Source organism: Electrophorus electricus, chromosome 11, assembly GCF_013358815.1.
Source record: "Electrophorus electricus isolate fEleEle1 chromosome 11, fEleEle1.pri, whole genome shotgun sequence".
Taxonomy (NCBI): Eukaryota; Metazoa; Chordata; class Actinopteri; order Gymnotiformes; family Gymnotidae; genus Electrophorus; species Electrophorus electricus.
The window spans coordinates 24,337,955-24,364,856 of record NC_049545.1 but is presented as its reverse complement, the minus strand read 5'-3'; the positions used below and the strand labels follow the sequence as shown (position 1 = coordinate 24,364,856).

At 48.2% G+C, this 26,902-nt stretch overlaps 1 protein-coding gene across 1 annotated transcript; it reads right to left on the bottom strand.

Moving 5' to 3' along the window:
- Window positions 1–783: 783 nt before the first annotated feature.
- cxxc4 (CXXC finger 4) lies at window positions 784–26,221 on the bottom strand. Its single transcript, XM_027029780.2, has 3 exons — window positions 25,954–26,221; window positions 23,204–24,144; window positions 784–1,997 (listed from the first exon to the last, which is right to left on the bottom strand). Exons 2-3 carry the CDS (start codon window positions 24,026–24,028, stop codon window positions 1,953–1,955), a joined length of 870 nt encoding a protein of 289 aa, XP_026885581.1. The 5' UTR covers window positions 24,029–24,144; window positions 25,954–26,221; the 3' UTR covers window positions 784–1,952.
- Window positions 26,222–26,902: the final 681 nt, after the last annotated feature.

Genomic DNA, 26,902 nt, shown 5'->3' with positions numbered 1-26,902 from the left:
GGCTGTCCCATGCGTTCCTGACGCCCTTATCGCCCCCCCCCTCCCCACCCATCAGATGCTCTTCCTCGCTCCTCCTCCTCCTCCTCTCTCTGCCGCCTCGCTGCGGTTTCTATGGACGTACAGTACACAAAGATGTCATACGTAAACAGAATACTAGGACCTACTGTATTCAAAGCACATCTCTTCCTCAGAAACTGAACGGTGACACACTCCCTCTTATGCACGCACACACACACACACACACACACAGTTATACACTTGTATGCATATTACACACACATTCTGGCACTCACACACTTTCCCTGCCCAGTTCTGGACTGTTTCCGCCTTCTCCTGCACTTTCACAAAAATCCTCCTCCCTCTCTCCCTTCCCCTCCCCCACCCTCATTCTCCTCTCTCCCTCTCTCTCTCTCTCCCCCTTTCTTCATCCTCAGAGCATCCAGAGCTCGTCTCATTTAAACCCCCCACCCCCACCACCCTGCTCATTCCAGCGTGACAAACCACATGGGATTTGCGTCTCTCTTTAAAGGCGGGCGGATGCCCGTGGGAGTGACGCTCGTCTCCAGCTCGTGGTTTAGTATTCCGGAGGAAAGCGGGACTGAGGTGTCTCTGCCTGCTCTCCCTTGCCTTCTTCCCGCTCCCCCACCCCCTCCACCCGCCTCCACCCGCCTCCACCCACTTTCTGCTGTTGTGTGGGTGGTTTGCATCACAATAAGAGAAAGAAAGGATCAGAAACACATGCAGGTGATCATAATGTTTAATTTTACAAGTGAGAATAAAAATTTCCATTATTCGTTGACATCAAATTATTATTTTTTTCCTCATACTTTTTTGTCTTTTTTTCTTTTTTGGAACACATAAAAGCATCACAACAACAATATACAAATTCTCAGTAATCTTTAAAACCAAAACACATTTACACATGCAACAGCAGGGCGTATGACAGGGAGTGACTTACAGGATTCTTCAGGTTGGAATGTGTCAGTGCGGTTTCTCTACTACACACTATCACCGAGCTGGGCGCGCGCGCGTGTGTGGGCGTCCTCCCTCAGGGACCTGCCCAGATACTGGAGGTCTTCTGGACTGAACCGTATTAAAACGATGAATTCAGATGCTTCACTGTTAACTAGAATTTCTTTACTGGTACCTCTACCTTAAGACAGTTTTCAATGAAACATTTCACCTGAAACCAAGAGAAAATCAGCTATAGGAATGACTGTTGATCCAGTGTTTCAGTGATACTGAACCACCTTCAAATCAGGATGTTTCACATCACAAAAAAAGAAGAAAATGAAAAAGAAGATAAGCGTCGTGTTAGCAGGACAATATGCCCTGCCCTGTAACACGGTGCCCGAAACCAAAACAACAGGGGAACCACAGAGGTTCATGATGGCTGGGGTCTGTTCCTACTGCATCCATTCCGGAAGACAGCGCCTGCATCCCAGAGGATGGGACGCCATCGGGCTGCGGGAAGGTGTCGTCCCATAAGATCCTTCCAAATGAAACTTCAGCTGAAGCATGAACAGTGTTCACCTTCGGGGTTATTGCTGCAGGTCAAAGGGCTCCGTGTGGCATTGGGGCGGGTCGGGAACCCGGCTGACTTCCATACTGGTTATTCCAGGTTGTAATGATTGTCTACGGAAGTCCTTTACATGAGAACGGCTGCAACTCGCACAGCCACAACACTGAAACACATTCATAGACACCGAAAAATATACAATATGATACTGTCAAAAGGTACAATAATTACACAGGAAAAGAAATTACAGAGTTAAACCAACACCATATTGTTTTTCATTTATCTTTTCTCTTCATCCCTCTGTTTTTGTCTCTCTCTCTCTCTTTCTCTGTCTTCTTCTGTCTCTCCTCCATTGCCCGGGTTTGGTTTTGGGTTTCTGGGAGCCCTACAAGTTCTTTTTGCTGTCAGTCAGATGATGGACTTGGTTTTGGGCCTAAAAGAACCATCGGAATGCTTCTCCGTTGCTGACCGGCGTCCTCTACAGGAAGGGCAGAGAACACAAAGAGGTCACGTTAGAGAACAGCAAGCTAGCACAACGGAAGCAGCTCTCAGTTCGGATGTTCAAACATGGGGAATCCTGACCACCTGGGAGTGTGGAAGGGACGGCTTACTCAAGCTTCTATCACCTTTACAGAATTCTTTGTTTCCTGTATAAACCTGGTTGGTGAATTTGGCCCAAAAAACAGCTTTTAGTTAAACGATTACCACAGAGAGTCAGAACGAGAATCCTGTCCCAGGCTTGTATAATTTAATCTTCTGGAGTCCCAGGAGCAGGGAGTCGTGGACTCGCAGACACACCAAAATAATAATTACTGGGGGAAGCGCCTCGTCATGAATTCCCAAAGTGCAACAATGAGGCGTTTAATTACGGCACCTCCATCTGTGACGGAGCGGAACACGGCAGCACCATCTCAATCAGAGCTAAGAAAGCCCCCCCACCCGCACACCCCTCTCCCCTTCTCTCCCAACTCATTTGGCAGTCGGAACATAAAATCCTGAACTTCCTGGCAATCTCCGTGACCAATTAGCCCGCTGGGGGATTATTTATAACACTGATGGGAATTACTGGTGATCAGGAGCAGGACTGTGCCGGCCTGGCTGGGGAGACTGGAACGCCTTGCTGGATACGATGGATGTTTGCCTGGGCATTCGGTGAGAAACGGGAAACTCACGTTTTCAAGGTTCCTAACGACGGCTCTGCAGGGGAAGGTGATGACGGCCAGTTTAAAGAACTGTTTCAAACCAACCACGGAGACCCTCAACACTTCCCAGTGTTTTCACATATGATTATCAACCCCAATTCCAGATTTATGGTCTCATTTTCTCCTTAGATTTAAAGAGTGACCGTTTTTGGGGTTTTTTTCTTGACAAAGACCGATATCTATTGTTTTCATGTGTCGGTTTAAAATAAAAGCAGAAATGCAGTATGGGAGAAACTATTCACAGCTTTTCATGGACATAGAACAATAGATACGTGAAAACAACAGCTACGTGGTAAAAAAAAAAAACCCACGACGTTCTCCCCTACAGATGTGCCCTGCATCTGACTGCCTGGGGCTGTTCCTGCCTGACGCAGTGTGCGTGGGTGCTGATGTCTGTCAGGCATGTGCAAGTAAACACATTCAGGTGGCATGAGACGCTCAGAGCTGGGCATATCCGCCATGGCCCACATGGCATCACGGCAGAGATCAGGGCCAGGCTGCGAAGGGCATGGTTACCGACACCATGCTCCAGGAGACATCTGAGGAACACGCGCATCTACGCTGAGCTACGGTCATGCACACCTGCCTGCACAAAGTCTCACGCTGGAGGGGCTGTCTCTCTCACCAGGACGTTGTCCTGTAAGAAGTCCTGAATCTCAACGCCCTTCAGTTTGTATTCCTTGATGCGTTTGGTGCTGCACCGTTACTCGGGGACAGTCGTTCGTCCTATGACGACAGTTTCTAAGGCAGCAGCGTTGCATGTGTGGATGTAGATTCAATACTAACTGAATGGCACATGGTGAGCACTGGAGGAAAAGCTCATTATTGGAATAATTCTGATTCATATTCCGATTCACATTTTGATTTCACATCATACCAGATCAGGGAACCATTGGATTGCAGCAGGGGGAGTAAAACACTCATAAGAAGAGTTTTTCTGTTCACGTATCGCCTTGGTGGATTGGCCTGAGCGTATCCGGATTCGCCTGCCGTGTTCCAGTGAGTCTCTGTGCAGTGTGCGGATGCGTCCGGCCTGTGAACACTGGATTGGGAACTCTAGTCCTAGTCGCTACCTCCACACGAGAGCAAATGCACAATTAGGTGTTTAAGCAGCCCTGCGCCACTAACGAGTCATTATTCAATTACACTGGCTTGTTCATCACAAGCTCGGATTTGTTATTTCCGGTTAATTAATGGGGTTTCGGTTATGCTCGGTGTACGCTTGAGTGCTCTGTTTATGTGTTTAAACACTCCGTTCATTCGCCATCCCGACCCTGGGCCGCTGTTTAGACCACGGGAGCGCACACGCCACACACACACATACACACACAAACAGAAGCAGGTCCAGGGCGCTCCGAATGTGCTCCGAAATGACCTGGGGTAGGAAGGCAATGCAGGGACTGGCGTTCCAGACCCTCCGTGTGGAGACTATGGTCCGGAGCTTGCTTCATATGGATGTGCCCAAGTTTAGTCAAAACACCGAATATAGACTTGGTGGAGGGAGGTATTGCAGTATTGCACATTCAGTAACTACGCAGAGATCCCATGTTTCAGACCGCGTTAGAGTGAGAACTACAGCACTAGAAACACAGCCTTAGAAGACAAACAGGGAGAGGAAGGTTTAACATGTAACATTTTCTCAGAATAGTTAACAATATGATTTAAGGGAAGATTTTTTAAAACGTAAGGCTAGGATCGGAGGATTGGGGAGGCATGCAGACAGACGTGGAAGTGTTTTCATGTTTGAAGTGGGTGGGGCTGGTTACTGGGTGTCTGATTGGAGGATTGTAAACCCATTTGGAATGGACTTTATTCGTCTTTATTCAAATTTCCTTCTGTAGATGGATACAAATGCAAAACTCACCCCCCCCCCCCACCAAAATATATGAATGTGGAACAGATGGCAAAAGAATGTAAATAGCAAAACGTGATGAATAAAAAAATAAAAATAAAAACTGACAAACTTAAAAATTCCTCCCTGAAAATGAACTAAAATTAAACTGAATTGTGTTTGCTGAAACATTGGGAAACAGAAAATATTATAGAAATGAAATTTTCCACAATGCTGTAATTATTTCCTTAGTCTGCCCTCCCTTTCTCTGGGCGCTGTGTTTTCTGCGTGTCTCTTTGGGCGCTGTGTTTTCTGCATGTCTCTTTGGGCATTGTGCTTTCTGAGTGTCTCTCTGGTCCCTGTGTTTTCTGAGTGTCTCTCTGGATGCTGTGCTTTCTGCGTGTCTCTCTGGTCCCTGTGTTTTCTGCGTGTCTCTCAGCACTGTGTTTTCTGCGTGTCTCTCAGCACTGTGCTTTCTGCGTGTCTCTCAGCACTGTGCTTTCTGCGTGTCTCTCAGCACTGTGCTTTCTGCGTGTCTCTCTGGGAGCTGTGCTTTCTGCGTGTCTCTCTGGGCGCTGTGCTTTCTGCGTGTCTCTCTGGGCGCTGTGCTTTCTGCGTGTCTCTCTGGGCGCTGTGCTTTCTGTGTCTCTCTTTGAGCATTGTGTTTTCTGTGTCTCTCTTTGGGCATTGTGTTTTCTCTGTGTCTCTCTGGGTGCTGTGCTTTCTGTTTGTCTCCCTTCTCTTTAGGGGGAAACAAAATGGAAAAATGTTTACCCAAATTCCTGTATTTCCATATTGATCAGTCCCTAGTGGGCATGTGGCTTGCCACAGCCAGTAATGAGCAGGAAGTATGTGGCTGGCATGTCTGGGTTTTGTTAAAAACTGAACTATCGAGCACACCCAGACTGCCTGAGAAGTGCTAGGAGGAACTCCTCCCCTCCCCAACCTCCTCTCTCCTCCCCTCCCCTCTCCTCATTGCAGTGACCGGAACAAAGGCGGCTCAATTAGCACGGCTCTGCCAGCTATCTTGCACGCACACGTGCGGCCAAGCTCGCACACGTGCACGCACACATACACATGCCCGAGCCATCACAATCACTCCATCAGCCGCCCCGAGAGAGAGGGAGGGAGGGAGAGGGAGATAAAAGCTTGATAAAGAGAGCGAGCAGGGAGAACGTGAGAGGAAAAAAGCATGAGAGAGAGAGAGAGAGAGAGAAAGAGAGACTGAGATAGAAAGAGAGACTGAGAGAGAGAGAGTGCGAGGCACATAGGAGGGACCCTCTGGTTTCCCCTCCAATCAGCAGCACTGCGGCGAGGCCAGCCTCCCTGGGCCCCTTCCACATCAGCCTCCGCCAGCAATCTGGCTGATTGAGACCCAGGAAAAAAGTCCAAAGAGCAAAGACAGACAGTGAGGTACTCAGACAGCAGCACTACTGAAATCACTGTGTGTGTGTGTGCGTGTGTGTGTGTGGGGGGGTGTGGGGGGGGGGGGTGGGGTCCTGACAGCCATTGACACTGATTGGGGGTGGCAGGTGTGCTTAATGGCGTAGCTTCACGTGTCCTTCACTGATTGAAGCGCGAGGGGGGGGGGTGTGCTGACTCATAATCAAACCCTAATCAGTGTCTGTCAGACCCCAGCACAGCCCCACCCACCCACCCACACACACACACACACACACACACACACACCCTGCTAACCTGGCCCAGGAGCCCCAGCGGCGGAGGACTGCGTTTATCACCAGGTGCTAAAAACCGAGGAAGACGAGGACGATCGTTCCGTGCCTGTCATCTCTGCACGGGACACGTCCCTCCCGCAGTGCCACAGAGAGGACGAACGCAAGCTTTTGAAAATGTTAAAAACAAACAAACAGCACCTTAAGAAAGCCCTGTGGGAACGGCCCAGCAGACATCACGCAGGCGTGGCTGGCACTGCCCCCGCTTTAATCAGCTCTGACCACGGTGCCGTGGGGATGCGAGGTCTTCCCCCCAAGTGAGAACGCACAAGGAACTTGTAGTGGGGGGGGGGGCATCACGTTTGGGGGAAAAAGACAAAAACACATTTGGAAAAGTGGAATTAAAGAGGCAGCTAGTGGGAGAATGAGAGAGAGAGAGAGAGGGGGGGGGAAATGGAGGGGGAGAGAGAGATGGAGAGACTGATGTGGTTAGTCATTGTGAGTGGGTCATCTCTCTCTCTCTCTCTCTCTCTCTCTCTCTCTCTCTCTCTCTCTCTCTCTCTCTCTCTCTCTCGCTCTCTCTCTCCCTCCCTCCCCCACCTCTCGCTGGGAGGATGGAGATATGTGAGGGGAGGAGGCTGACATGCTCCAGAGCTCTCATTATACCCCGCGGCCCATACGTTACCCTGACACACAGACATTATTTATTAACGTATGGACGCAGATCCAGGCCACCTTCCATATCCCTTTGGAGGAAATTCTGACAGGCCTTTTTCTGAAATAAATAAATAATCCCTTCTCTCTATCCCTCGCTGTGTCCTTCCCTCTGTCTCCCTCACACACACACACACACACACACACACACACACACACACACACGCTCTCGCTCCTCTTTTCTCCTTTTCTCTGACACAAAACTAGCCACCTCTCCACGCGCTGCCTCCCTGTCGTAATTACAAACACATTTCACACGCCAGCGTGGCTGCAGCCCAACCAAAACTCAAGAACACGGGAAGGTCAGCCAATCCCAGCCAGCCAATCCGGCTCACCCAATCCCAGCCAGCCAATCTCGGTCTGTTTCCATCCACTGGCTTGGCTCTCGGTGTTCTGAGCTCCTCCGCCATGACAAAAGGCCTTTCTGTTTCAAATTAAGACATCGCGAGGGGAAAAACATGTGACCTTGGAGACAGACACCAAAGACCCCAACAAAAAGCAGAAAGAAGGGAGAGATGGAGAGAAGGAGAGAGAGAAGCAGTGGTAGAGCTCTGAGCTGTGGGAGGACGACAGGACCCGGCACCAGTCTCCAGCCTGCGGGAAAAGGAAAAAGTTTTGCCGGAGCAGTTGGCCTTAACTGATGGGTTATATATTGCCTGTCACTCCATTCTGCAGGAATATTGGGGCGTTGCCGAGCTCAAACCTCGAAGGTATAGCAATCCATCACCGACGCGCGCACCGGAGATCTCATCTCAGAGCTGCTAGCCAATATCACAGTGCGTGGCGCGCGGCGTAACCTAGGCCGGCACAAGGCCGGGACCCAGTGCGACTCATCCGTCCCTCCTGGACGTGATTGCTTTAGTGCTGCATCCAGAAAACACTGTCATCCCAACAGGGACCAGAGGAAAAATAAACACAAACAAACAAACAAAAAACACCATCATTATGATTTTTTTTTTTTTTTTACGATTTATTTTTCAATAAATTCCTAGCTGGTCGTTAGGACTTCCAGTAGAAACAGCACCTGCTTGCCAGTCCAAAAGACACTCTGGATATGACATATGAAAATATTAACAGCCATCAAGCATATAGAGGCTTTTGAAACATCATTTATGTAAATGATGTGACCATAAATTGTGAGTGTGTATATGATCTATTATATGTAGCACGGTAATGCCCATCTGTATGACGTTCTCAGGTGACAGATGAGCTGCTGGACAGTGTGAAGGTCAGGGTAGCAGACACAGTCCTCCTGCAGCTGAGGGTGGAGGGACATACCAGCTCCCTGAGGTGGGAGTATTGGGTTCTGTGCGTGGACACCCATCGTCCGAGGCACTTATTAGCACCTGTACCGAGGGAATTGGGAATGAGCGTTAGGGTGACAGGAATGTGGGAATGGTGGTCCAGTCGCATGAGCCATGGTAATATCCCAGAGTGCCCCAGTCACGGGCAGGGGCGCTTCCGCCCCTCCACCGCTCTGCCCTGACGTGTCTGACAGTTCAGCAGCTATTCGTCAGCCCATTAGAATATTAACACTGCCAGCTGGGACCAGCACAGGCGGGGCAACACCTCCCAACCACCCCAGCCTACCGGTGCCCTAACTGTGCTGGTACCATCAGCTGTGCCAGCTGACAGTCTGGGACGAACACCAGGGGTGGTGTGGGGCAGAGAGGTGGGCTGGTGGGGCTCTGTGGTGACTTTCTTTTGCCGGTTTTGCTGACTTAGCAAATGTGTCAGTTTGAGGGTATATTAGAGAGAAATGGGGTGAGAAAAGGGGGTCATGGGAGAGAGGGAGAGAGAGAGAGGGAGGGAGAGAGAGAGAGGGAGGGAGAGATGGGGGAGGGAGAGAGCGAGTGATGGAGAGGGAGAGAGAGAGAGGGAGGGAGAGAGAGAGAGGAGGGAGAGAGAGAGAGGGAGAGAGAGAGGGAGAGAGAGGGAGAGGGAGAGAGAGAGAGAGGGAGAGGGAGAGAGAGGGGGGGGAGGGAGAGGGAGAGAGGGAGGGAGAGAGAGAGAGAGGGAGGGAGAGGGAGAGACAGAGAGAGAGAGAGAGGGAGAGGGAGAGGGAGAGGGGGGGGGGGAGGGGGAGAGAGAGAGGGAGAGGGGGAGGGAGAGAGAGAGAGAGAGAGAGAGAGAGAGGGAGAGGGAGAGAGGGAGAGGGAGAGAGATTATATGGGCAGGTAGTAAAACGTGATTCAGCTCTACAAAAAGTAGAGTACATCCAAAAAATGGATCCAAAAACATGTCCTGAATGATGGTAACAGAAAAAAGGAAAAATGGAGAAAAAAACAGAGGGAAGGCTCTGTGTGTGTGTGTGTGTGTGTGTGTGTGTGTGTGTGTGTGTGTGTGTGTGTGTGTGTGTGTGTGTGTGTGTGTGGGTGTGGGTGTGTGTGTGTGTGTGTGGGTGTGTGCGTGTGTGTGTGTGCGTGTGTGTGTGTGTGTGTGTGTGTGGGTGGGTGTGTGTGGGTGGGTGGGTGTGTGTGTGTGTGTGGGTGTGGGTGTGTGTGTGTGTGTGTGTGTGCGTGTGCGTGTGCGTGCGCGTGCGTGTGTGCGTGTGTGCGTGCGTCTGTGTGTGTTGAGGAGGGCAATTAGCATAGTTGCAATAGCAGCAATATCCTCTGACTTGATATTTGACCTTCTGTGAAAGTTGCCAAAAAAGCACAGGAGAGATGCAGCCCACCATATGGCACAAAGCCACCAGGGGCCGCATGCCTCGAGTCCCTTACAGGCCTCCGTATGCAAATGGTGAATAATTACAGTACCTAGGTTTCAGGGGCCTCAATCTACAGCATGGAAGAGTCCTGTCTTAACAACTCCTAAATCACCCTAAACAAATATATCAGATTGCAGAAGGAAGTTAAACTATAACCAGGATTAAAACGTTGAAAAACTGATGCACACTTTCCAGTAATGTTGCCCTTCCTTATTGGCTTGCTATTGATGCTTTTGAAGCTGAACGTTCCATCACAATTTGTGTTTTTAACCCACAACAAATCAGACATCACATCAGATATCTCTGAGGCCCTGCTCATGGAAGAATAAGATCAGGTGGTCGTGTTATTGGTGTAGAAAACCTGGACCAGCCAGGCAGAACCTCTCCTAGTGAGTAGAGTCTGTGTAAGAGGGTTGTGTGTGAAGTAGTCCTCCAGCAAAGACAAGCGCAGAAACACACGGTCCAGCGTCGGCGCCATTCCCAACATTCCTCTTAGAGGTCAGATACATCACGGCAGCAGCAATCCAGAAGCTAAAGCTCTTTCTCATCTTCCTGTCCTTTCAGACACAGCTGGGGGAAAACCACACAATGTGGCAAAACCAAGGACGCTTGAAGAACAGTGGCTGTGGTTTTACAGAGACGTAAGGGTTAAAAACACACCTCAGCGTGGACCCTAGCCGCTTCTGCCCCTGTACGGGTTAAAAACACCCCACGGCATGGGCCCTAGCCGCTTCTGCCCCTGTAAGGGTTAACAACACCCCGCGGCATGGGCCCTAGCCGCTTCTGCCCCTGTAAGCCCTAGCAGAGCCGATGTTTCCTGGGTCAAGCTCACTCTTCTTCACCTTACAGTGTCTTTGCTCGCGACAACGACATCCTCCATCTCTGTAACCTCTGCTTACAGAGCAGCCAAACAGAATCCCAGCTCCATCCGTCCTGCTGTCTGGTTCTGCACCCCAGAGCTCACTTCTGTCTACACCGTGCCGGAACCATGCACACGTCTTTACGCCTGACGTCTGAGGTCGATTTGATTTTTGATACGTATGTGGTAGAAAGAAAATATCCACAAAACTGCAACTCCTAGAATTTCTAAGTGACTCATTTAAGCTGGTTTAAGCACTCCGTCCTCCCACGACTGACAGGACGTACACAGGACGTCTTTTTTAATAACTGACAGTGGTGTCCATGAAAGACGTCAAACGAGAGACCTACAGATGAGAATGAGGGGACAATCAGTGATGCTCTTTTCAGTTTTTCATTTTTCCTACACAGCAGTGAAATTGTTGTGCCTATTCTACTCACCAGAAACACCTCCCTCACATCGCACACCAAAACGCAAACGTCCCTTCTGCTTCATACCAAAAATAAGCTTCTCCTCACACCAAAACATACCCTCTCCTTCATACCGAAAATAATCTCCAGTTCCCAACAGAAACCAAGCCTCAGTGTCAATACCTCGGTGCTGCTCGAACCAAACACCGCCCTGGAGTCCACAGACCCTCCTGTTCCCATACGTATCCTGCCCCTCCAAACATAAAAATCACTGCACAAGAGGAGAGAGAGAGAGAGAGAGAGGGAATGCTAGAGGGAGAAAGACAGTGACAGACCGAGAGAGAGCAGCACAGAAGGAGCAGGAGGTGCTGCCTCTGGCTCCTCTGGGGACGGCGGGCGGAAAGCCACACTTCTGGTGCCGGCGTTGCAGGGCTTTGAGGCGTGTCAGGCCGGCGGACGGGCGGGCGGGCGGGCCGTGGGCGTGCAGCCGAGCGAGCCAAGCAAGCGTGGAGAGCAGATTGCTGTTCCTCTGAAATGTTAAATCAAAATGCAAAGCATGGCAACGCCGCCTCCTTGCTCCCGACAGATTCTCCAGCATATGTGAGGGAGCTGCCGGCATCTCGGGGGCCCGAATTAGGAACGCTGATATTTTAGGGTAATAACCTACAGAGCGGGCTTTCTCGCTGTGCGCTTCCCGTCTGTCTCATTCCTGATTCGTCTGTGTGGAATCGCGCATTGTTTTTTCAGAACGACCGAACAGACGCAGTCTTACTGGCCCACGTGTGTACAGTCAGACCATTTGGGTGGCGTGTGTGTTTTTGGAATTGGAATTGGGATTTATTTTAATGTAACTGAAAGTCATATCTGAACCTGGAATGACCTTTGACCCAATAAGTGTCTATCATCAGCGTTTTTCACTGATATGTCTGAGAACAGTTGTGTGACAGTGAGACCTCGTTTTTGTGATGATTTGCCAGCTATCATAACAGTGCCATTCTGCCCAAATCAAATAAACCTCAAAGCAACACAAACACACGAAAAACTGGCCAGACAGACCTGACCGCTGATCTCTGACTCCTCCCCTGCTGAGCTGACTCCTCCCCTGCTGAGCTCTGACTCCTCCCAGCACTCTTCCGGCAGCACGCTGAACACACTTGTTTGACATAAGCCAGTAACCCTCCACCAATGCCCCAGCCCACCCTGCTGGGGGCAGGACCCCAGAAGCTGCATCTGCTGGCAGGGCTCCAGGCCTCCTGCTGGGCTGATCACCCTAAAGTTCCTCCCTCCAGACACCAGAGAACGTTCAGATGGTGACAATGAAATATTTATACGTGAACACTGACCCGCAGAGAGCGAGCTGATGCTGTGTTGGGTTGGTGGTGAGACGATCGTGATACATCACAGCGTGCTTAGCACCTTCTTGGCTGTTGTTTGTTTGTTGGGGTGTGTGTGTGTGTGTGTGTGTGTTCACATCTCTAGCCCAGCCTTCACCGAACTCAGCAGTTACGATACTGCGTTCCTGAATAAGTCCAACACACCATGGCTGCCTGTTGTATGAGCACCCAGAGACTGAACTGCTTTGTTCTGTGGACATAGAGAGGTTGGAGATGGAAAGTTTAGAGAGTTCTTGCATTTGGAGGTTTTTGAATGTGCTCTACTGGAAGTGCTGTGGGTTATCTTCCGTAGGAGAGTAATGTACAGCAGAATAAAACAGAATAGAACAAGATCAAAATAAAAGATATGACAAGAATAAAATGCCAGGACAGAAAATCAAATGTGTAAATCATAAAAATAATTAATTATGAGTTAATTTTAAAAAATGCCATAAAAATCTGAAATCTGAAAATAGACCTGGGCCATCAAGTGTTCAGGCCATTACAACAGGACATAGTATAGGACCACAGTTAGAAAACACTGTCGCGCTACACATAAGAGCAGAGAGATTAAGTTAGCGCCATTCCGGTCTTCCAGAAACAACCATGAAAATTCCAAGGCCTGTATGATGGTGTCAGGACCTACACTATAATATGCCAGAAACGTCTAAACAGTAGTTTAAATAATTGCGATTCATTCATTCATTTGCAACAACTGACATCGGGGGTCATGGTCAATTGTATTATTAATTTCATATCTTTCACACCACAGGACTTGTTTGAGGTAAATCATAAAGGATGGCAGGATCTATAATATTTATGAATCATTACAGTGTTTATCATAACAGTGTTTATCTGGGCTTTAACAGTGTTGATCATAACAGTGTTGATCAGGGCTTTAACAGTGTTGATCATAATAGTGTTTATCTGGACTTTAACAGTGTTGATCATAACAATGTTGATCGGGGCTTTAACAGTGTTGATCATAACAGTGTTTTTCATAAGTGTTCAGAACAGTGTTTATTAGGGCTTTAACAGTGTTTTTCATAAGTGTTCAGAACAGTGTTTATTAGGGCTTTACAGTGTTGATCATAACAGTGTTTATTAGGGCTTTAACAGTATTTATTAGGGCTTTAACAGTGTTGATCATAACAGTGTTTATTAGGGCTTTAACAGTGTTTATTAGGGCTTTAACAGTGTTGATCATAACAGTGTTTATTAGGGCTTTAACAGTGTTTATTAGGGCTTTAACAGTGTTGATCATAGTGTTTATTAGGGCTTTAACAATGTTTATTAGGGCTTTAACAGTGTTGATCATAACAGTGTTTATTAGGGCTTTAACAGTGTTTATTAGGGCTTTAACAGTGTTTATTAGGGCTTTAACAGTGTTGATCATAACAGTGTCTTCCATTGCCGTGTCATGGACTCTCCATGCATTGGGTGTCTTCCTGACCTAAGTGCATTTTGGGTCACAAAATTCATTTCATCGCTGTGCAACATTGGCTTGATTGTTGCCTGTGGTCTCAGTCCAAACTTGGCAACTAACACCACATACATCAGCATGAGTGTTTCAGAGGGTAACAGCACACAGTGTGCAGGGTCCACTGGGAACAGGGGGCAATTCCCAGGTTTCCGGCCCCTCTAGAGTACCTATGGGTAGTGGACGGCTCTCTGTACGGGGCAGACGTTCTCGTTCCTGTGCAGCTGACACAGCCCAGATACTTTAATGATCAAACTATGGGACCAGTTAAATCCAGCAGGAGTAGATGGTCTCACACCAGCCTGCTATTATTGTAAAGAGGAAACAGCAACAAAAATACAATAATAGTCAAAAAATTAAATAATAAAAAAGTACCTTCAGCATGAAAAGAAGTCCTGTGATAAATGGATGACCCGTCGACCTCACAGAGAGCATTCAGTGCTGGAGATACATGCATGAGGTTCCTCCCTTGCATGAGGAATCAGCAGATAAACGCTCCTTAGATGTTTATAAACACTTATAAATTACTCATTAACATGAAACGCCAGTGTTGGGGGTTCGCCAGTGTCTGTGAATCACAGATAATAATGCGTAGGAAATGTTCACTCCTCTGCCTTATACTCTTAGAAATGATTCCACACTTCTTGTTTGTTTACTTCATGTGTTTGTTTATTTGTTGTGTTTGTTTTCCATTCTGTGCATTAATGTTGTTCCAGTGGCAACATTTTGCAAGACAGTAGTGTTGTGTGAGTCACAGGACTCTGCCCACACACAGCGTGACACGGTGTGATACATACGGCGGTGTACAGTCCCCAATAACCCTACGCTAACTTCTACCTGCTAATACCAGGTCAATGTCATTAGCATTAACATCTGTAATTGCAATTCCATTAATAATTCCATTAATATCTACATGTAATCCAAACAGCTGCATGCAGGTGTGCTTGCAACTGTGTATGGTAGCGATGGAGGGGTGTGTGTGTGTGTGTGTGTGTGTGTGTGTGGAGTCTCTGACTCCGGGGCCTGCAGGCATATGCCTCACTGTGATTGTGGTATTAGAGACAGGTACACAGACAGGTGTGAGTATGAGAGACAGGTAATCCCAAAGGTACACAGACAGGTGGTTCCAGTTTTCTCTGTGTGCTAATAACTTCAGATGCTAACGAGAAAAGCTGAACACTAAATTTAGTCTGACATGTATTAAAAGCCCCACATATGTCATTATTTGCATTCTGCACAGTTGGTCTAATATGCTGGTTACCTACCAGTCTGAAAGTGAGTCATCACCCTTTCAGTGTTCAGTGTTCAGTGTTCAGTCATCACCCTTTCAGTGTTCAGTGTTCAGTGTTCAGTCATCACCCTTTCAGTGTTCAGTCATCACCCTTTCAGTGTTCAGTGTTCAGTCATCACCCTTTCAGTGTTCAGTCATCACCCTTTCAGTGTTCGGTGTTCAGTCATCACCCTTTCAGTGTTCAGTGTTCAGTCATCACCCTTTCAGTGTTCAGTGTTCAGTGTTCAGTCATCACCCTTTCAGTGTTTTCACTTACAACATTAAGTAGCAAAGTGAAAAAAAACATCTTACCATTTTTATATACAGAAGAAAGTAAAAAGAAAACCACACAATTACTGGCACTCCAGAAAATGTGTTCATAGAAGCGCTGGCAGAGAACGGTCTCCAAACCCTCAGTTCTAATGCTGTGGCCGTGTGCTCAACACTGGCCTTACTCGCTATACACACACACACACACACACACACACACACACACACACACACACACACACACACACACACACAGAGACAGAGTGGTTTACAGTCCTGGCTTTGTCTCCATAACAAACTCAAACTTCCATTTTCAATCTCTAAGATGCAGGATAAATGAACAAAACACCAAATCTCTGATTGTTGTGTTTTCCTCTCAGCGGACTGCGGTGTGAACCTTCACCCAGCTGTACATGCACCTCCCGAGTACTACGCGATGGACTGGGGAAGTCTGAGTTCGGGTCTGGGTCAGAGGACACACACACCTACTGCAGATCAAGACACTTCACAACCTGCTCAGGTGACGGCAGCGTGTTACCCACGTGTGTCCTGCCCAGCATACAGCACGACGCCTACACTCACGCTACTGGAGACGGCTGCCCCTCCACCTGCCCCTGGGGGGTTTGTTTCCTGACTTGCCCCGAGGGGGGCGGTTCCTCAACCCGGTAGTGTACCACGTAGCTCCAGACTCTAAGAAGGCCCATCGCCATGTGCTGAGAACTCTCTTGCCTCTGGTCACAAAGTGTCATTTTGCTCTTAATTTTTCATATTTTTCCTGCTGGTTAGATGAATTTCATTCTCATATTCAAATCCCCAAGCTGGCTGAAACACCTTTCGTTCCATCTTTTTCAAACTGCTGTGTTTTTATGGCCATGGCCACGGTGGGATGTCTGGAATTAAACGCAGTGTGGTCTACGTTACGACGGCCTGCCATTACATTTCTGATACAGTAAAAAAAAAAAACTCTTACTCATTCTGGCTAAGAGGAAGAGCATCTCAGATTGGTATGTGACCACATCAGTTACCATCAGAACCATTTCACAGCCTGAGCTTGCTTTAAAGAGACTACCCACCATTCTGGTCCAAAAGACCTTCGCCAGAGACCTGCACACGAAATCAGGAAAAAATAACACAAGATCATCGTAAGCGGAGTCCCAGCACCCTTTGAGGGCTCATGTTTAATTGAGTGAAATTGCAGTATTACATTCGGTAGGTGATGGCGATGTTTCAGCGTCTGTGCTGCGGTTTTTTTTAAACAGGCCCCCTGTAATGACGAGATACCTTTTAACTTCCCAGCCAGAGTCGCCATCAATTATTTACGGTCATCTGTTTAAAATTTAAAGCGCCACACATTAGCGCTGCGTCTACCTGCACTTTCACGCGACCACCGCACGGCCGCCTCCGCGTAACACCCCCCCCCCACACACCCCCCCCCCCCCCCCCGACACACCCCCCCCCCCCCCGACACGAGTCAAGCGGAGATGTTAAATCAGACCGGGGCGGAGGGGGCGACAGACGCGGCCCGGAAGAGCGCAGGGCAGGAGCTCCGATTACACTCTGGCCTTAATTGGCGGCAGCAGCAAATGCCGATAAATTCTTAAACGGCACCTCTGCACCTCGCGGCAACCGGGGAGGGGAGGGGAGGGGGGGGGGCACCACAAATGGAAGCTGATTGAAAATCCACAGCACGTGAAACGTTGACGTAAAATGTATTTCTTTTTCTTTTTTTTAAGGGAAAAAAAGGGGGAAACGTGAGGAAGGAACCGCGTGAGCTGCGTCTGAGGCGCAGCGTAATTAAGCGATCTGCTTTGTGGCTCCGCCGGCGAAATCACATTGTCTTGACAGGAGCTTAAGGTTGGCCTTTAGGATCGAGACTCATTGCAGAGCTCGGGTATTTGCTTTTCTCTCTCCCTCCCTCCCTCCCTCTCTCCCTCTCTCCCTCTCTCTTTCTCTCTCTCTACCAGTCCTCCGTCAGATTAACCTGCAGTTTAGAGCTTGAATAAATCCAGTACGGTGGAGATCGACACATCTAAAGGATGCCTGTCCCTCAGGCCACCGCACCCCCTCTCCACCTCCCCCCACTGAGATTGGCTGCGAGCACACGCCGTTATCTCCAGGGAAGCAAAGGTTGTGGAGAGGAGGGGTTGCGAGCAAGCCCACATTCGTCCTTATCTATTCTGAGCACACCTAAAACAAATTAGAGCTGCCCGTCCAGGCTCATATAGGCCCCCTCGCTCTCATTAAGCGCAGGCTCCTGCCACCCTCCACCTGCGGGGGAGATTTGCGGGTGGCAGTGCGCTGGGGGTGTTTAAAGCTCCTCACTGGGAGAAGGCTGTACAATGGCTGTGCGACCTTTTCATTACACTGCTCCTTAGCGTGGTCGCAGCGCAGGGACAAAACGCGGAGCGTCTCGCATGTCTCGCACGTCTCGCACGTCGCCTTGCGTGCGGCCTTTCTTCGGGGTGACATCAGCCCGGCCTGCGGAGTCGACTAATTGTAAGGTGTTTTTCAGGGTCTTCTATTCAATTACCCAGGATGCTTTCTCTTCCTGTTTTTGTCAATCATATCACGGACTCATGCAGCCCCTACCCCCGCAGATACACGCGCGCGTGCCGTGCTGTTTTGTCCTGTGGGGCAATTGTGCTCCTGTTAAAGGCGATAGCGTTTTACCCTTCCATGCCCCCCCAACCTCTGCCCCACCCCCTCCCTCCCTGAGCACCTGAGCAGGCATCTCAAATTCGCGTCTTATTGTCTCTCGGACGAGTGACAGAGGAAGCTCGTGGAGATATCCCCTCTGTCAACATCTGACAGGCTGAAAGCAGCACGAGGCGCGGCTGTCTTGCAGGGAGTCCTGCAGGGGCTACGGAGCTGCTCGCGATTGCTGGGCGGCTGGCGCAGAATTAGCCAGAACTACAGCTAGAAACGTTATAGCTAAACGTATACGCTATCTACCAAACAATGCGTGGAAGTGTGCTTGGAAAGCCTGCACAGATACCCAGAGATACAGACACAGAAATACAGGCCCCGAGAAGCAGACAAAAGGACTTTAATTTATAGCAAAGGTCATCAGACCCAAATCTGCAGAGGCTAAAAGGGACTGCATGCATTTTTAATCTGCGCCGGTGGATCGCTAAGTAGCATGGCTACCTTAACCTTCACATTTCGCTCCACGTGTACTTTCAATTGCCTTCTGTAAATATCCTCCCTCCCATGTATGAAATCTGTTCGTATAGGTCAGGTAAATGTTCCTTTTCTGACACACACACACATTAATGTGCCTGTCCATTAAATGGTTATTTTTCACCAGATTCCACATATGAATTCGTGAAAATGTATATATTGTGAATATAGCAGGTATGTGACCATTTAACCAAACAAAATCGTTTTTGAGTTATGGATATTTTTTCCTCAACTCCTAAGATTTCACAGAGTCGTGTGGCACAGTGAAGCCACAAACACAGACTGGTCCTCCATACAGGTGTTTGTTCAGTGATCTGTGCTGATTCCCTTTTCAAAACTGCCTATTTTCAGACATTCCAGTGTCATATACGCTTGTTCACATGCGTTCATAAAGGCTCTTCATTCTAACAACACAACATCTTTGGACCCAAATGTTTAAACATTTCAGGCCCAAGTCAAGTTCCCCTTCACACTCAACATCCACACCAGTAATGTACCAGTGATGTACTAGTGCCTTCAGGATTCTGAATCCCAGTGTTTATAGTCATTCATAGGGCTGAATGTGTCAGACTTGTAACACACTCGTAACCTCACCTATATGGCCCAGTGTGGTCCGCTGTAGGGAATAAATCACAGGGCTGCACTATGTTAATGCACAGCTGTGCTTCTCTTTCCTGTCCTCGATCTCCCATATTTCTTGTGCAGTGACAATAAGTGACAGACTCTCTGACACCTCTGATGGACAGCTATCGGCTAGAACTCGAGTCTTGATGATGGGGAACTGATCTGCATACCGACAAAACACCATCGACGTCCTCGTCCTCTGTGTTCACACAGCTTTGGGGCTTTTTGGGGTTCTGGAAAAGAAGCTGACCTTCTTGGAGTACACTGCATCATTGCTGCACTGCATCGCTGCATCAATGTATCACTGCAATGCTATATCACCACATCACTGCATCACTGTATACTTCACCACTGCATCACTGGATCATTGTGTCACCGCAACAGCTACTTCATCCTGCAGATAACTACTTCACACCATTAGAAAAATCGAGCCTTAGCAGATGAGAAAGACCTTTGCTCAGCTCACTCCTGGCTGGTCTTTATGGCTGGTCTTCCTTCATATATTTCCAGGGCTGTACCATCTGCATCCCAGAGCAGCACCTCAGCTTGTCAATGTCCCGGTGAACGGATCGTTAAAATACCTGAGAAGATGCTGGTGAATGGTGACTCTGGAGTCACTACGTCAAAATCACACATTTCAATGTACGATTGTTCTTCTCTGAACATTGTATACATTGAAACTGTTGCCACTGACATGAACAAGGACACATTAAAGACTAACGCCATGGACAAGGTCTTACAAAAGGTTGTGTACCGTTAGGGTGGTTCTAGTTCAGCAGTTGAGTGTAATAGACGAATTCATGACCACTGGCAGCTGCTCTGAGGTCAGTTCAGAACCAGTCATGCTCCAACTGACAGTAGTGTTGTGATGCGAGGTTTTTATGCTACGTAAGCTCCACTCTGCCATAACATAATCATAAAGTCAATATTTCCACATTCAGTTTCATTATTAAAGATATGAGAGAAAATATGACTGAATGACTGAGGTTCTCCAGACCTCTGTGTCTCCGTAGTTACAGCTCACGGAGCTCAGACCCAAACACAAACAGATACACACCTGTGTACAAGTATGCTCAAAGCAGCTCTGTGTGCATCGCCCCTCACACACACACACACACACACACACACACACACACACCAGCACAGCCTTAGAGAGACTAAGCTTAGGCTCCTTTCTACCCAGAGCAGACAAAGGTAAGAACTCTGGAAATGTTAGCTTAGATGAGATGCCTCAGACTAGACTAATCCATTCTTGGGGCTCGGGGAAGAGAGAGAGAGAGAGAGAGAGAGAGAGAGAGAGAGAGAGAGAGGGGGAGAAAGAGAGAGAGAGAGATACTGTGTGAGTACACTCACACACATATATAATATATACACATATATATGGAGAGAGAGAGAGAGAGAGAGAGAGAGAGAGAGAGAGAGAGAGAGAGAGAGAGATACTGTGTGAGTACACTCACACACATATATAATATATACACATATATATGGAGAGAGAGAGAGAGAGAGAGAGAGAGAGAGAGAGAAAAGGCAGAGTTGGTGAGTGAGCGGAAAAGCAGTGACTTGGGCCAGTCCTCCAGGGTCCTGCATTAGTGCGCTAAATTAAAGGGGGTATTAGATTAAATTGGCTCTCCGATTTCAGGGGTGTGAGTAAAATTCTGATTTGCATTTTCCTCTGCCGCTTAAGATATAATTAGTTCAGGGCGATTCCCATGTGGAAACTCTGACAGCCACATGGAACCCAGCGCCAGCGCCTTCTCCCATTGCACTGAGAAGGAGGGGCAGTCAGATCACTGTGTATGTTTACCAACATGTTACTCATACATGTGGTAGCATGTGATGTGTATATGTCATTGTGTGTGTGTGTGTGTGGTAGCAACCCGTCTGGGTTCTTGGCCTATTTCTGCATTTGTCTGCATTCTTCATAAACCTGTGTGAGGAGCCATGTGTGGAAGATAGATACAAATCACACACACACACACACACACACACACACACAGCTGTATCACAGTGTGGAAGCATGAAAAGCCTTCAGATATTTCTAGGCTGGAAGCATACCTTCTGTTTCTCAGAGATGTCCAGTGTCATATTCTCTCCACACCTCCATGTCATAATTACAGAGCAGAGGCAAAAATAATCATTACTGTAGGAGCCCAGCATAAGAATTACAGGAATAAGCTCAGGACTGACTTCAAAAGCACGTCTGGACGTGTGGAGGGCGTTTCTCTCCCAGCCAGCACACCAGACACCACTGTAAGCACTTTCAGAGCAGAGGATGCTTCCCAAGACAAAGTCCAACCACATATTAGCCACACTACACCTGCCTTCCTGGACACCTGTTTCAGACACCTGTTAGGACATGATGAATGAAGCAAACATTGACTGTCACAGAAAGAATTTCTCTCCAAAACACGTGTAGAAGCTCACGTATTTTTCCGAACGCGTGCTCACTGTGTGCGCCGGTCAGAGGATAAGTTTAGCAAATCCCAGCTTGTGTCTTCAGCTGATCTAAAGCTCGACGTTGACCACGGCTTCTGCCAAGCCAGGTACATTCCATTATGTCAACGTTAACATTTCAACCATCCATTTGGCTGTCAGCTGTGCTGTTACTGTAGGTGGAGGAGCTGTGTTCAGTCTGCTAGATGGGTAAAAGTCACAGCGAATAACAGGGCACTCTGCAGCGCTGTGTAATTATTAGCAGTCCTGTGAAGTGTGTTAAGTGTTTTTATGCCGGATGTTTACTGGGGACTGAGGGCAGGTTAATTAAAACCTGAGATCACTTGGGTATTAACGAGCAGTCAAGCAACAAAAGCACAGCCACATCACGCTGGGCGGGGCTAGCCAAAGCCCCGCCCAGCAGCCCACGTGAAGATCACGCTTGACAAACGTACCACATTTTTACAGATGCCTGATGTGAGCTTGACATTCGTCTCTGTTTACACAAACACGTTAGAAGCATAACACACATTGAACAAAGCCAAGCCAATAAACAATCAAAATGTAAACTTTGTTTCACCCCACACAGATTACGCTGTTGGCCAGTCTGCTGCACAGATTTACCCTAATCTGGACTATCCTGTGTTCTTAGTGGGTGTATTGGTTTTAAAGTGTACTTGTACCTGGTTAGCAGCCACTGTGTTCATTTAAATTCATTTTGTATTTTACTGTTTGTTTAACATTTGTTCCTTTATGTCAAGTAGCAGGTAGAATGTCAATGTGTAGAAAATTGCAAAACTAAAAGTGATTACTTGTTCAGGAAATATTCAATTTACAGGATGTGCTGTGGGTATTTGGTGTGTCCTGTTGTGTTTGGCGATCAGTCTCCCCTGTGTGATTCATGCTAATGATGGTACGGTGAATTTTTTGGTTGCCACTATGATGTTAAACTTTCACATTAGAAAAATCTCTTTCTTTAAGATACTGAAAAATCGATAAAATATTTGAGTATAACATAATTCCCTGAATGAGCTACATTCATTCATGCTTTTAATGAATGAATGTTTATTCATTAACTCTAGTTTTGTACTGTAAACTCCAGAGTAAAACCTTGTGTGTGTGTGTGTGTGTGTGTGTGTGTGTGTGTGTGTGTGTGTGTGAGTGAGTGTGTGGCACCACCGGTCTTGCCATCTCTCTCATCGGCTTGCTGCAGTGGGGGCTCATGGGATATCGATTAGCCCTGTCCAGAGACGGTTTCCATAATTGGTTAAAATGACCAAGTGCAGAGAGGGACGGCTCTCTGCTGAAAACCATTTCCCAGCTCAGCTTGGAGCTGCGCCAAGCCTGGGGTTGCTCGGATACGTTCCAGGCCCATCCTGACTGGCAGCAATTAGGGGTGTCTGAGCCAAGCGCAGCTTGCGCGCCACACAAACACCCCTAATTACTGCCAATTAGGCGAGGCGGGTAGGCAGATTTGAGAAGCTGGGGGATGTTCAGGCTTGGGTGGGCATGGAAACAATTTTCAAGGGCTTAGAAACGTGACTGGAAGGAAAAGGTTAATGCTCTGGAGAGCTGGAGGAGGGAGGATGGGGTTGGTTGGGGGGGGGTATTGTGAGGGGGTTGTTGAGCGGGGGAGGGGGGTGCCTTGAGCTCACCTCCAGTGACGATCCAGGTTTCTTCTTCAGCTCCTCGCATTTCCGGAACTTGCAGATCTGGTGTCCCGTCTTGCGGTTCCGACAGCTGCTGCACACGCCGCAGTTGATGAGCCGCCTGCAGGGGGCGCACACGCCACACCTTTTCCTCTTCTTCTTCGCCGGGTTCCCGCTGGATGCGGTGGAATTATTCTGTGGGCAGTCTGCCAGATTGGCAATTTGAAACGCACTGTCTGTAACGGCAGCAGAGGCAGCAGGGGAGTGAAGGGCTGTCATGACGATGACCCCGGGAGGTAATGAGATGCCCCCTAAAGCCGGAATGGCGGAAAAAGTTCCGACGCGTTCGGGGAGATTCATTATCTCTGCTTCGGCAGCGCCGCATTTCAGCTTGTTCATGCATTCTCCCGCTAAAGGTCTGCAGTGTTCCGGGGATAAGGTAGAGAGGAAATTATTATTTGCCATTTGCAGCGTTTCTGGCGCTATGCCAGGTTTCCCCGGCCTCTGGGACTCGTTCCTGTGCACGCCGGTCCTGTTGGGGTTTATTGTTGCAGATTTCCTCCCCCAGAGCATGGCGTTATCGCAGTTCCACGGGGACACGCCGATCCGCGCGCTTGGGAAGATCGGCGTGGTTATGCGGGCGATCTTGGCAGTCTGCGGAAACGCGCCATTGGTTTTGTAGAAGTTTGCGAAAGACCGGTACCTTTCTATTTCCGCATTGTAATCCAACAGCTGATTTAATCCACTATCTTGCAGACTGTCCTTCTGCAAGAGAGACACGTCAGCGTTCTGTCCACTCTCGATGCAAAGGGCATTGTTTATATTAGACATGACGGGAGCTCAGTTTCAGGGGGTCGCAGGAGATGTCTGGCGATGGTCTTTGGCCTTCTTCAACACCGAGATGGTTAGAGACAGTGAGTTACCATCCTGGTTTAGTCTCTCCAGTGCTACAACAAGAAAACAAGAATTACACGTGCGACCGATGACCGGTCCCCCCTGCCCGTCCTGTACATGCTAAATCAAACACCATTTCACTTTATTCCTGCTGACTGCATCTTTAATGAAATGTATCCGTGTACCCCCCCCCCCCCCCCCCCCCCCCCCCCCCCCCCCCCCCCCCCCCCCCCGCTGATGCATATCTTCTGGCGGTAACGTGATCACTCAAACACTCTTATCTATCATAATAACAGGAAACCAGAACCTGCGTTCTCAGAACGGTGGTAGTCACCTTCCAGTTCACGTCCAACGCACAAGATTTAAGAAATAAGCTTCAGGCTAGGAGACTATTCTCAGGTAAAAGACTCTCCGTGAAAGCTGATGTAAGAAGGATGACACGCCACTGAACTCATGATTTGTAAATATTAAGCCCAACTTTAAGACAAATCCAACTTTAAGCCATGATTTTCAAAAATACGTCCTGCGAGTGTCCAAAAAGCCTCCATCTGCGTAACATCCTGCTGTATGGATCAAAATCACCCAGACGAATGCACTTCCACAGACCAGGCCAAGACGCAGCCTGTACGGTAGCCTCAACCAAGTTGGCTGGGTTCACATGAATGCGCCCCACCGCACTGCACGCACACGTCACCAGTTCCCATATGTGCAATACGTCTTCAGGTTATTCACTGTCTGCTGGTTTACATTCAGCCAGCGACACACAGACCTCACGCCAGCCAAGTCTCAGACCTTGACAACTGTAGTGTCAGCTGCTTGGAAGGGAGCTGAGGAAGGAGGTGTCCATTTCTCCGCTCTCTCACTCTGTCTGGGTTTCGTTTCCACAGATAAAAGCCCATTAGACACACACACACACACACACACACACACACACACACACACACACACACATCTTGCGTTAGCTTCCTCTGGCCTTTTTTTAATGACCAAAGCCCGTTGTTTGCGAGAACGCTCCAGCGTTTCGGATCACGTCTATGCTCTGGGCAACAGCTGGCGGATAAACGAATCTTAAAAATGCACTGGAGAGTCTCTGAGACCAGGCTGGGTGGTCATGGAAGCTCAATGACTAATGAAACATGCAGAAATAGCTCAGAGGAAAATGACAGATATTTCGCAATGGCTGTTATACAGTACAGTCACCTAGTATTAAACACTTTTAATGAGTTGTTTTATAAAGTGTATTATGGGGCCTATGATTAGCGATTTTCCAACTCAAGATTTACTATTTGCAAGCCAAGGAAAAAGAAAAAAAAAAAGCGACATGTTGTTTGTGCGGGCACAGTTCCAAAGTAAAGGATTCAGACCAGGAAAATATATATAACGCACCCAAATCCACACTCTCCCGTCTTAAGGATCGGACATCCTCTTGGTAATTATTACTTAATCAATTCGCCCCGTGAGCAAAACGTGCCGCCAGAAGCAATCAAGTCACAGCTATCGATCTTCGAGCTGTAAACAAAGTTTAGAGCAACAGCAATATTCGATACTTCAGGGAGACTGAAGTAGGGCGAGAGTCCTGGACGAGCGTGGACCAGCCCTGCTGCCGCACCGCTGTGCCATCAATGACACCCCGTCTCGCCTGGCGGAGACACTCTGACCAAAGGTCACGAACAGCAAGCCCGTGGCGCGGGACCACACAGCGCGCATAAACCGAGGAAATTCATCCGCTCGTGTCCTGATCACTTTGACGCCTGCAAAGCCCACGTAAGTTTAAAAAATAAAAAATAAAAAGGAAAAAAGAAAGTGTGTAGTAGAAAGCATGTATATCTGACGCTAGGGCAGGAAAATGGAAGTGCACCTACCAGGTTCCTGAGGAGAAGAGAATCCAGACGCTACCAGTCTGCAGAAACGGAGCACATTACTGTACGGCGCGAGGAGGGGAAACGGGAACGCGAGATACCGGAGCACGCGTAAAGACAGAGCGCTCAAAACAAAAGGACCATTTTTACGCACTTCAATTTGACAAAAAGAAAAGTGAACAAAAAAAACCCGGCGAATTGTTTGTGTAGCAAGCTCGTATTGTACGGCGGGTGCGAGCGGCCGGGAGCCGTAGGGACAGCGCGAGGCTGGCGTTTCCTCCTGCTCCGGGTGTATTGTGCGACTGCGTCCGCGGCTCCTGTCGCTGTGTGTGGCTGAGTGGTGCTGAGGTGGGGGGGAGCGGGGATGTGGACACCTACTGATCATTGGCTGGAAATTACTATAGAAACACGAGGAGCACTCGGGAGGGGGCTGCCTCAGACCTCTCAGCTGGGAGACAGCTCTGGGAAGCTTCGTCTTAACCTTTCTACCGTTCTTTCCCTGGCTATTATCTCTTCTATTCCCACATATGACAAGGCGTTTAGAGTGACTTGTCATCCAAGGATACGTTTTCTAATAGAGATTTTGTGGTCCGTCTGCAAAGAAAATGTCAAATTAATTAAAACAGGGACGTTGCGTGATTAAGATAAAATGCTTCAACCAGGGAGATTTTTTTTCCTGTCGGCAGAGCGACATCCATAATTACGGCGACCCGCGCGCATGACCACGGGCGTTCGTCAATATGCTAAATTCTCCCCGGTGGCCTCTCACGGTTGTACGCAGGCCGCAACTCACCTAGATTTAAAAAAAAAAAAAAAATATATATATATATATATATATATATATATATTTTTTTTTTTTTTTTTATTACAGCCTCAGAACAGCGTTTTATAAGAATGTATTATGCTTATTTTCTTATTTTAATCAACCAGTTGAATCAAGAGAATTTATTCT

Excerpts from the sequence above, each read along its gene's own strand:
- cxxc4 (XM_027029780.2), bottom strand. The coding sequence starts at position 24,028 with ATGTCTAATATAAACAATGCCCTTTGCATCGAGAGTGGACAGAACGCT. Across the intron at positions 1,998-23,203 it reads AACCTGGATCGTCACTGGAG|AGGACGCCGGTCAGCAACGG; the intron begins GTGAGCTCAAGG and ends CCCTTCCTGTAG.